This window comes from Esox lucius, chromosome 24 (assembly GCF_011004845.1).
Source record: "Esox lucius isolate fEsoLuc1 chromosome 24, fEsoLuc1.pri, whole genome shotgun sequence".
Taxonomy (NCBI): Eukaryota; Metazoa; Chordata; class Actinopteri; order Esociformes; family Esocidae; genus Esox; species Esox lucius.
The window spans coordinates 7913487-7925903 of NC_047592.1; the positions used below are offsets into that span (position 1 = coordinate 7913487).

The window sequence follows — 12417 nt, forward strand, 5'->3', positions numbered from 1 at the left end:
TGGATGTTTTGCCCGTGGACGTTCCCCAGCTGTGATAGACCACCAGACTGAAACTGAATGGAGCTGATGGGGCTGTTCTGGCTTTGTGATTGGAGCTCACCAACACTGAGGAGGGGTCTTTTTTTCACAACCCATAGAAACATTCCTCTACAGCCTCGGTCATCTTATGCTGTACTGAGGAATGTGTATGCATTAGCCTGTATCCATTCATAAATGACATCACTCAATACTGCTTTCCTCATTCTCTCCCTCCGTCACCATCCACCGCCATCGCCCGCCCTGTTTGTCGTCGTCGTCCCCCGACATCCACTTGGCCCTTGACGGATTCCGTTCATGTGGTGTTATCATTGGTTTTTGCGTCATCATCGTGATTTAAATAAAACAATGTTTACATGCCCGTAGCCTTAATACATTCTTAGCCGTTAGTGTTCTAGCAAAGTAGTATTTCATATGCCTGCAGTAGGTTCATGTCGTTGTAAGTGAAGCGCCTCCATATACTAATAATGTGACACACTCAGGGCCGTGGGGTGACTATGGGAAGGAATTTTTGGGCGTTCGGAGGTGTAGAGGACAGATGGAGTGGAACACACCTACACTGTTGGGTGGTAGTGGCAGTGTTCTGCTGGGTGATTTGATGTTAACAAATGTATGCCCACTGGGCTTGCTGTGTAGTCATGCTTGGCTGAGCCGCACGTCGCCATAGAAATGCTGATTTAACGTGTCGGTCTGTCTCTGCCGTGCTGATTTAACCTGTCTCTGCCGTGCTCGTGTAGCCTGTCTGTCTTATTTTCATTAATTTTTTTTCTAATGGATTTTTAAATAGCGAGGTCACGAAGGGTGAGAGTGGACAGTGTCCTATCAGATGAACTTTTTACTTCTACTGGGTCTCCACAGGGTTGTGTCCTCTCCCCTCTTTTATTTGTTTTATACACAAATGATTGTCAAAGCCAGTGTGAACAGCGCCACATTATTACATTTGCAGATGATTAAGTTATTGTGTCCCTCCTCAGTAGTGATGATCCCGAACATGGTCCTGTGGTGCAGGATTTTATGGATTGGTGCAAATCCTCCTTTTTAAACATGAATGTGGAAAAAACGAAAGAAATGTGCATTGATTTTAAAATCAATTATTTATTTTGTGTTATTTCCCCTGTTTTGCTGGACAACCAGTCAGTTGAACTAGTACAGCAGTACAAATATCTTGGGACTGTAATTGACAATAAGCTGTGCTTTGAGTGCCAGGTCGATGCTGTGTGTAAAAAATAGCACATCCGCGCATGCACTTTCTTCGTAAGCTTCGGAGTTTTAATGTTGACACTGTTTTTATGGAAATGTTTTATTGAATCTGTTCTCACTTTTTCTTTTATCTGTTGGCATGGGTCACTGTCTATTCAACAGAAAAATTGCATGCAAGGTATTGTTAAGGTGTGCAGCAAAATTGTTGGCAGACCCTTAAATGACCTACATGACCTGTCTAAGGTCAGATCCTTGAAGAAAGCGAGAGCCATCCTGGCTGATCATAGTCATTTGCAAACTTCCCTGCCCTCTCATTGGGTTTAGGAGACCGATTGCGCTATGTAATGTGGCCCAATTTCAGTGGCACCTGATTCAGGTCGTTTCCTCTTTCAAAGTGTCTTAAAGACGACGCCTGGATGTGTTCTAATGGATCATTCTGCTTTTTGAAGCAGTCGTCTCATGAGGGGCTTCCCAGGATCCTCTGCTTCTTTCAGGGTAACTTGGGCTCGTTTGCTTTTTCTTAAAAGCTTCCCTCACTTGCTTTTAAAGTGCTGCTGTTTGTTTTCTTTCCCTCCTTTTTCCTTTTATTTATTTGATCCTGCATTCGTCTTTCTGTTCGTATCAGTGATTGCCTTTCTATTTAAATCAGTCTGGCTTCTCTGCCAAGGTCGTCAGAGGGTGTGAGGTGGCCTGGAGGTAACACGGGATGAGGAGTGGAGGGGATGAGGAGTGGAGGAGTGCGTCAGGGGGAAACTTGATCCTGTGTCCGTTTTGTTGTGAAGTGTGTGCTGTACTCGTTCATGGTCACCATTGGGCTAACTAACATTAGAGAATGGACTGGATCTCTTCAAGGTGTCGGGGCTTGAGAATGGACCGGACCTGAGGGCAACAGTGGGTCCAGATGTTCTGTATTGCCATCATGCCAGTGAGTGAAGAAGGGTAGATTGCAGTGAAAATAGCTGCTGCCCCTGTTTCTCAGGCCTGACAGCATTTGTCAGTGTGCCCATCTGGCCCTGACTGCCGTTAAATAGGTCAGCTCCGAGGTGAATAACACAGCACTGTTTTAGTTGAAGGGGCATTAGGTTGAATTTTGCATTGTAATTCAAGAAGATTTCTGTAACATCTGTTGTAATAGTGGGACGATAGTGTTTTGCATCATTTACTCAGCTCATCCTGAAATGGAGAATTTCTATTGGTCACTAGAAGGCTCACGAACTTCTGTTGTCAAATAGAAAAGCAGCACCCTGCTTCTTGTCCATCTGCGTTACTAAGACATCTCTGCTCAAACAAGCAATGACAGACTGGGGCAAACAAAATCCCTCAGTAATTTCCTTGTTGCTAAATCTAACACGCTTTTTAATTAATTTTCAATATTCAGAATTACTTTAAAAATATGTATTTTTAGCTTTTGTAAGCTACTGAACCAAAGCTGGTTTGAATGTGCTGTTGCAGTAGCTATGTCCACAAGGTGGGAAATAACATGGCAAATCCCTTGAAAGGAAAAAGTCTCTCGTTAATAAAAGATTGAGGAAAAGCCAGTCTCTGATTCATGATGTCATGAGGATGTTGATGCAGAGCAATTTAACCATGTGCTCAGCAGGGTCTTTATTGTCCGTCGGATTTATGCAATGTTTAGCGGTTTCCAGTTTAGGGTTTTATATCATGTTTTTATAATTATCTTTTTGTGTCTGTCTTTTTTAATAGTCACATCATTCATGGCCGTTTTATTGGATAACTTCACTGGTCCACTAAAGCGCAATGTAACAAATTCCATAGCGCGGTCAAAATCCAGCGACAGAGAAGTCGAAAGGACAATGATTCAGGTTGAGGCACTGCAGGTGAGCAGCTCTCACGCTCTAAATCCTGTCGCAGATTAGGAGCATGCCGCCTGGGGATGAGAAAGGTGACGGGAGCGAATCAGAATACGCCAGAGGCCGCCTGGCAACAGGATTACTGCCCTATAAAAGCACATCTGATTGGTGGAGCCCAGATTACTGCCCTATAAAAGCACATCTGATTGGTGCGATTGGGATTAGATGTTTGAGAGAAGGGGTGGTAAAAGGAATTGGATTGATTGTTAAGGGTGCTGAAGGATCACATCTGGCTGGAGTAGTAGGGAATAGGGATTACATCTGTGCAATAGTGCCTTTGATTGGTGGTGCACAGATTACACGCCTGTAAAAGCTATCCTAATTGGAGAAATAGATATCTGGATTCTATGAAAGGGCCTATGTATTTTGTTTGAGAGTCAGATTTGATGAGCGAGCGTCAGGAAACTTTCAAGATGTTTAATAAAAGACAGTGGATTAGAGATGCACGAATGCATCCCGGGTCCTAAAAATAGTCTGTGGTCTCTAGGGAAATCCCACAATGCATCTGGGCTGTATGCTTGGATGAGACCCACTCACAGTCATACAGAACAGATTCGCTGACATGTCTGTAGCAGTTCTCTGGCGTTAACCGAAGCGGATTGATGAGATTTTGGTCGTTATCCATCCAAGTTCTTTTTTTGTCAATTGGATTTGCTTAACTCCTGCATCCTCTGTCCTTTATCTGCTCTTGCCTTCTTTTAAAAAAGTTTAAATGGTAACAGAGGTGTGAACGTGAGCGATAAATTTGCTTCTGTGAAATCAGGTGTTAATGGTCTGGATCCCACAAGATGAAAGTGTTGGTGTGACTAACACTGTGAGACCTGATGAATTGTGGCTAAGAATGAAGAGGAGAGGACACCTCCATTTGCATAATAATTTACATCTGAAGGCCTTAGTCATACTCACTCCTGTACCTTCGCGTGCCCCTGCTCTGAGTGGTTGAGCTCCCTCTGCAGGTGAATGGTGGAGAAAATAAATCTTAGTTGAGTGGAGATTTTGTTGAATTGATCCCCAAAGGACCATGTTTCCCCAGCCTTGGTTCCCGGTCTGTCTGTAGTTCCCCTGCCTCACGGTGTTCAATGTGTTGCTTTGCCAGAGTGGATAATCAACCGTGAACAATCCTGCTTCTGGGCAACACTGCCATTCATTCTTCCAACTCGGCCCATCTAGTGTCTTCAGCTAGATATATCATCAGGCCTCCTTTTTGTTTTCAGACCTACTAGGTAGATGTTTTCCATTTTCACTTTTGCTATAGTCAAAGCTCCCGATTTATTTCAGCGATCGACGTGCTGTGCAAATCTTACATTTCATCCATTTCCCAGTTCTGTCGGCTGAATTTCTTAATGGTTAATAATGAATTGGTTGCTGTGGTCGACCACTTGAAAGATGAAAGTGAAACCTGGGGCGACCGGTGCCCTGCTTCACAGCATTTCCAGTGGTGTCGCAACGTTAATGAATAAAAAATGTGAGCAGGCCTGATAAATGTATGCCCCCATCTACATGGGGCAGCCAACTGGTTGCTTGAACTCCGCTGCACTGGATTTTGATTAAATAATTGTATTGAGATGAGTAGCGTGTCATCTTGAAATGTCAGTCCATATCACGTACCGTTCTTTTGGAATTCATAGTTTCGGTTTTGCGCCGTGATTGTTGCGGGGTTATTGTGGGCATCAGACATTGTCTGAGATTTCCAATAAGCTTAATTTCTTTAGCCCTTTTTTTTGGGGATAATAAAGTTACCTAGAACCTTGAACCTTATTTGCACCCTTCCCAAAACTTTGCCGCCCAGCTGTCAGTGCGGTCAGGATTTCTTTGTGTTAAGGCGAGGACATAATCACAAACTGCACATTACAATGTTTAGAGAGAAATAACTAATAAATGTCAAAACATCTGAAAAAACGATCCAATTCTATCCGTCTGATTTGTGAAGCTTAGGGACTACGTGTCTTCCAGTCCTTGAAATGCAGTTCTAGTTAAACTGCTTCCTGAGGAAAATCACGTTAGATAAGGTACTACAATTGTCTTCATGTCCTTCAGCGGCGATGTCAAAGTGATGTTTTAGTGTAGTACTCTGGCATTAGGAAACCCAGACCGTCACCTCACATTGGTGGAGTTAGGGGCTATGAGTCGGCGCACAATTTGCATTACGCAACGTTTTACGGCGCATTGATGTCTGGCCAACGTTTTTATCAACCTCACTGCCGACTGTATGAATGCCTTTATTGGCCATCCAATGGGACTGGGCACTGGCCTGAATTAAACCTGTGTTTTCAATGGAGGTCACAGCTGTGCTAAGTGGCACGCCCTGCTGGAAGAAATGAAATGGCGTTCATATGTGAACTTTGAATAACAGTGGGTGGTCCAATCAAAGTGAATATATTCACGGTGTTAAATGAAAGCCCCTTTAGATTCATGGTGTTTTTGTTGTATAGCTTCTGATGGGCATTCTTGTCTGGTTGGGATGCCTTGGGGATCTTGGCTATAGTGTCGAACTGTTGTAGATTCTCTGAAGCAACAGTCATAAAAACTGAAGCATATTTCCCATTCACCAAATTGGTTATCTTGAAATGGGCGTATCGTTACTGATATTCTTCTTGTGACAACAAGCCCTCTCCAGTAGATCACCCAAGAGATTATTTTGGAAAGCTGTAGAAACTGTTGTCTGTCTCTTTGAAGGAATTCTAACATAAAAGCAGCATGGAATACCTTTTTGAGAGTTCAAAGGAATGTGAAATCACAAATGTAGAACAGGCTAGAGCTTGTTCCACCCCAATAACACATTCCTCCCCTTAACACACTAGAGTGTAACAGCCCAGGGGGTAAAGGTGTGTATTCCCCCCCGATTTAATCATCCAGCTGTTTGAGGGACATCGTCTGCTGAATTTCCTCCTAACATCTTGTCTTCTGCTTCTGTACTGTTTATGTCTGAAATGTGAAAGCCTCTTCCACTATCACAAAAATACTTTTATAGGATTAAAGCAAGTGCTACACCTCTGTTTATTTTAAGACTAATGGCTGTGGTTTTGTCTTCCTCCTGTAGATCACCAGAAGCTGGAGCGAGAGGCCAGGATTTGTCGTCTGCTCAAGCACCCTAATATTGGTGAGTCACACTTTTTTTTGCACTTAATGTTGCTGACAGGTCTGCAATCAGGGGCCAAGTGCCTTTTTGTTTTGTCCTCCACCAACCATTTGACTCTTCCTGGTCACTGTTCTAGCTAACCCCTTCACTGTGTCAATGTGCCTCCGATGGTTTCTCTTGCCATCAAATCGCTCCCACACATCACTGTTACCACAACAACACACACTCACACACACATCGGGGCTAAGTACAGGTTTGAGTCGTCTCCAGCTGATCAGTTACAGAACGATAGCTTCATAATAAACGCAGCCCGGAATTAATTTGAGATTTCTGAAAATGGTTACTAAAATGGTGGCTTACTGAGTATAATTTTGAAAACGGAACGTTAATTCCTTCTGTGAAATACAGAACGGCCTAGCCTTCGTTCTGAAATAATCATGTAGCATTCCGGCAAATTAATTCTGGTATTTGCGAGGAAGAAATTATCTTCACACTATTTGTAATGAGCCAGGTGGCCCAGTAAAAGTGCATGGTGCAGACAGTCAATTTTTTTTCAATCCAATCCAGTAAACTGCTCTTCCAAACTCGCACACTGTTAAACACATGTGTGCGCACACACACACACCGTCTGTTTCAGTTCTGGCCAACCCACCCATGGCTAAAAAAAAAGCCTTTGAGTGAAGCAGGCTTTGCCTGCCAAAAAACACCTGCCAGTGTTCTCTCTGCTGTAGGCGGCCGCCCTCTGTATCCCCTGTAATCAAGACCTCACCCGCAACACCGCCCCCCTGCTGTCACTTTTCCTCTCCTCTCCCTCGGAGAAGAGGTGGGCCGAGGCGGTGTTAGGGATGGGACGATAGCAGGGTTGTTTGGTCTTGTCGGTGACACGACTTGTTGCTTCTGTGCGTGTCGAGGTGGAACCGCTGGGTCGTCTTTGCCTTTCTTTTGGGAAGAGTACTTCAGGCGGAGTGATTCACGTCTAGATGAAAGAGCCGCCTTCACTGAGGATTTAAAATGGTTCCTTTTCTGGTTTTTATTGTGGATTATGGGATCGGCCGAGCATTACAGCCCTGGCTGCTGTGTTGTCTTGCTAGGTAGCCAAGAAATGATGGTTCAGGTTTCTTAGTGGATCCCCCCCCATATGCAACGTCTCAATCACCGGCCGAGGGCTTCGCTATGTCCACAATATGCCGTCTTTACTCCGAGACTGAAGTTCAGGACTGAAACTGAAACACGGTACCCCTTAACGGGGGTATGCCCTGTCGAGCCCTTGGCAGGATTTGGGATTTAGATGCTGTACGAGCGAGGTACCGCTCACCTCTTCTGTGACCCTCCAGCCAGTTTATCCATATGGAGCACAACCGGTCATCAAGCCCTGGTTTAGAGAATGACAAGCTTACTGCTTCAGCTGTGCTTCCCTGCCCACCGTGGGCCATTTGAGGTGTGTTGTGTCACTGTCACATGGGAGCGGTATGCACAGCATAGGAATGAAGTATTTAAGCATGAGGTTAAGCATTCACTTGCATGCTGTCATTGGGAAGTGGGTTGATGTCATACAATAGCCCCTCATCACTGAAATGTCATGATGTCATATAATATCCCTCATCGCCAAGACATCTCGATGTCGTACAGCAGCGTTCTTCACAAATACATCTCATTCAATAGACCTGATCGCCTGTACATCTCGTGATGTCAGAAAACGGCCCTTGTCACCAACACACCTCATGAGGTCATGAAATGACCTTTGTCATCATGGCATCTCATTGTCTTACCATAGCCCTTGTCGCCAATATGGCATGATGTCCTACAGTAGCCCTCGTCAAATACTTATCATGCATCTCATGATATTATACAATAGACCTCATCGCTAGTACATCTCATTATCTCTTACAAAAGCCCTCAGCACCAATACATCTCATGATGTCATACGATAGCTTTCGTTGCCAAGACAACTGACATTAGGTAATGTTGTAATTCACATGGTTCCATATAACCTGTAGTATGAAGTAGTGCCAGTTTGATTGTGTTTAGGACAGGCTGCGTCGGTTTCAGTGAGGTGGATAAGAGCGTGCATGGGAGCAGTCGTATTATAAGGTGAGATCAGGCACGAGCGAGGACGTTTAAATCCCATACATGTGTGTAAACACACACACACACACACAGTCACGTAGGCACACAAGCAGCCGAACACACACAGATAAAATTGCTGTCTGGATGGGTAAGTGGGAGAGTGTGGGAGGTGCATCATTTCTAATCAGACTCTCTCTCACTCCTTCTCACTCTCTCCTTCTCACTCACTCCTTCTCACTCTCTCCTTCTCACTCTCTCCTTCTCACTCCCTGTCTTCCAGTGAGGCTCCATGACAGCATATCAGAGGAGGGCTTCCACTACCTGGTCTTTGACTTGTAAGTATATATTTCTTTGAATCACAGTGGCTCTCCTGAACACGACCTTCCAGCCTCTTCCTCCACCATGTCCCTCTCTGGCTGTCATTAGTATCACCCTACACTGTTACTGGATTGGGAATCTACTTTCAGATTAAAGGTTCACATGTAAATTGGATTTAATGGATCTAACCCACAGTTAGAAGGAATCTGCTCTCTGTTTATAGACTAATGGTGAACACACACACACACACACACACACACACACACACACACACACACAGGTTAGGGGAGGTAAACAACCCTACAAAGCATTCGATTGATGGAACAACGTATGACGTAAATGCCAGTGTTCTCCTCTTCCTCCATGTGTATCCTGTACTCACTCCTCCGGCTCCTCTTCCTCCTCCATGTGTGTCCTGTACTCACTTCTCCTGCTCCTCTTCCTCCTCCTCCTCTTCCTCCTCCTTTTGTGTCCTGTACTCACTCCTCCTGCTCCTCCTCCAAGTATATCCTGAACTCACTCCTCCTGCTCCTCTTCCTCCTCCATGTGTATCCTGAACTTACTCCTCCTGCTCCTCTTCCTTCTCCTCCTTTGTCACCACACCAGTCACTGCTCTCTCAACACAAGACCGTGACAATTACACCTGACATACCTGTAAGGTGTGCGTGCGTGTGTGATTCTTCTTTGCATGTATTATTAGAGGATTTGTTGGACTTTGAAGCACACTTGCAAAATACTCTGTGCTGAGTGTAATTTGGGTGTTTATGCTCTTTTGGGAATTATTGGTAGATTAGTGTACCCCACCCCTCACTCTGGGGTATTCACCCCAATACTGATCTTTTTTTTTTTGTATCTTTCTGCATTAGTGATGTTGATTTGGATTTCTGGGGCGTCCGAAGTATGTCAGTGGAGTTTCGAGACATTGTTGGAGTTGTGCCCTCGCCTTTACATGACCCGTACTCATGGAATTCTCAGGCAGAACGTGAGCCCCCAAAGCAGCGGCGTTGAATTAAGCGGGCTGTCACATAGACAGGCATGCATGCAAGCCTCCGGGGCAGAACTCCTGGCTGTGTCAGTATCTGCCCTGCACATTTTAGGGTGGGCTAAACAATGCCACGCCACTCCTCCCGTAATGATCCTTTGTGCGGGATTACCCTCCTTGAACTGTTTGAGTGACCCACTTATCACGGACGCCAACATGTTCGGCAGGACTGCCACCCTCGCCCGTCAGTAGCACAGCGCCAGGGTCGGGTCGAATGCCACTTCAGTACACTGACACGCTAACTCCAAGTCAAGTTGCTTTCTGCACGTTGCCGTGAAGGTAAAAAATAAAGAAATAATGGAATGAGAGGTTTGTTTACTGTCTCAACTGACAGTGGATGAAGTGTGATCGATCCCTAGGATTGGGGATTTTCACTTGCGAGACATATTATTTTTTGGATAAACCTCCTTTATTTGCCAGGCTATTGAAAGCTACTAAAGAGTTCAAAATGTAACTTGACACTTTTTAAAAAGGCATGTTCAGTGACAACTGCCCTGAGGTTTTCATGAACGTGTGACGAGAACAGGAAAAACTCAGGGCCCTGATTAATTCGCAAGTGCTTGTCTGTCTGTCTTCCTGGTTTTTACTTGCCTGGTGTATTAAGGTAACTGATTGGTTGACAACGTGCTATACATGACTCTGCTCTGGCTTTGCTCTTCACGTCGAATGTTTTGTTGTATGTGGAGCATTCTGTAAATAAAGAGCATGCAATCCATTTTGGGTGATTTTGAGAAAATACTGTATTGATGGCTTACAAGAAGTCAAACTCCAATGTCACAACTACACTCAGTATTTATACTGTATATGACCACTGTTTTCAACTACGATTACAGGTGACTTTGGAAAGCGTGCGTGCGTGCGTGCGTGCGTGCGTGTGTGTGTGTGGCCGGCCCTAACAAACAGGTGCAGCCAGATAATTATGATTTGATAACCGTAACCTAGCAAATTATATTGGCTGTCACCTAATGATGTACGGCCTAATATTGTGCATGCCTCTTTCAGGCAATTCTGTGTGTTTGCGCGTACAGTCAGATGTGCAAGATCAGTTTTCCAACCACAGTTCTGCTTATGTTGCTTGGGTTTTGTTCGGCATGCAAAATCACTTGTAAATCAGTAACAGTCGAAGTAGTTAGATGCCTCGCTCTAATGGAGGACGGGACAATTGAACTGTCACAAAAGTCTGAAGGTTGGAAGAAAGTAGGAACGTTTGAGAGAAAGATGACTGTGTGAACCAGCACTGATATTTTAGTCTATTTCTGACTGACACATTTTGAGTCAGTTTAATGTCCGTGGATCAAAGCGCTCGAATCCCGCATTGTTTTTAGTAATCCCAGTGGATAAGCTGGGGATATTATCATTATTTACAAGACGTTTGGTCTGTGTGTTTTCACTGCCTGACTATGATGGTGGATCGTGACTGAAGAGACGCGTCAATGGATGGCTCATACATTAATTGGACCTTCATTTATGCAGGTATTTTCACGAGACCTGTTCTGAGAGAACCTTTGGGGAGCCCCTCATATGCAGTCCACTTCCAATGACTTGGAAGTGAGGTGAGATGAGTTTACTGAGCGTCTGCTCGATGAGCCGATTAATGTGGTAGGAACTTGATACCATGTGTTGGTATTCAGTTGTTTTCGTGGCTTCTGACCTTTAATTTGTATAGCCTTGACCCCCTAGCCTTTTTAACCTCCGCAATTCTTAACCCTTTTTTAACCGTTAGCCCTTTTACACTGGTCCCTGTTCCTCCGCGCACTCTCATAGTATCCATGTAATTAACTTTTGATGCGTATATCAATTTTGGTCGCAAAATAAAAACATGACTTTGATTTTCACTCGATCTTTCCTACACAACACTCCCTCCCACGGCCTGGAACTTCCTGTCTTCAGCTTTCTCTGCCACGCCCTCTTGGGCTGGTGCTGTCTAATTTGGCAGCTTTATGGGGAAATCACTACCAAATTATTTTAAATGTTGCATTTCATTTGACTAAGGGGTTATAAAACGTCTGTCTCTTCGGGAACCTGAGAAGTGAATTGCAGTGATGAAAGCTTGGCTCTCATTTCACCTAAATAAACCTTCCTGGAAGAATGATCACAAACCATAGTAAAATATGCCATGGCAGGGCTAAATCAAATTGGCCACGAATAATAGCGCTCTCATTACATCCACCTTCCTGTGTTTTATATTTGAATGTGCTCCCATTCTTTGAGGGACAACTTCTACCGGCCTGCCTTATGTGGGACGGGCTGAGGCCAAGCCCCGGTGATTTCAGATGTGACAGTAGAGGCGTTATTTGGATGGGGCTGTGAGAACAATGCTCTGGGCAAAGCAACGTTGGAGGTTATGTGAGGAGAACAAAGGTGTTGGGCAGCTGTTTTCTTTCAGCGTCAGTAGCTGGTGGGGACACAGGAGAGGCTTGAACACCTGATTTAGATTTTGCAGGAAACGTTTTTTTGTTGTTGAACGTATAAGCTTTGCAGGGTCAAATGTTGACCTCCTTCAGCTTTCTGTGACTATTTGCATGTAGTGATGGCTTAAGCTTAATACTAATTGACCGTGTGTGTAACTGTGTGTGTGTGTGTAACTGTGTGCGGTGTAGTACTCTAAACACAGTCCAAGTGCTACAAACGTGTGGTGCCGTTCCAGCGCCAAGAGTATAAAATATTTCCACATCCTGTGTTGCCCAGTTATTTTGGAGGAAGTCCTGGGAGTTTGGTCATTTGGCTGACTGGGAGCGTTCCAGTCTGTGGATCAACCCATATTTAGAGTCTAAAACGCCGTTTGAGCTGTTTGTTATTCCAAT

The 12417-nt window shown here is 44.5% G+C and overlaps 1 protein-coding gene across 21 annotated transcripts in view; it reads left to right on the top strand.

The window, feature by feature from the left end:
- Positions 1-12417, top strand: part of camk2d1 (calcium/calmodulin-dependent protein kinase (CaM kinase) II delta 1) — a 60099-nt gene that overhangs the window by 25793 nt on the left and 21889 nt on the right. For all 21 annotated transcript variants that reach the window (XM_034290856.1, XM_034290853.1, XM_034290857.1 and 18 more), the window contains 2 exons: positions 6148-6207; positions 8534-8588. In XM_034290856.1, coding sequence (XP_034146747.1) covers positions 6148-6207; positions 8534-8588 — 115 coding nt within the window. The remainder of the gene's footprint in view (positions 1-6147; positions 6208-8533; positions 8589-12417) is intronic.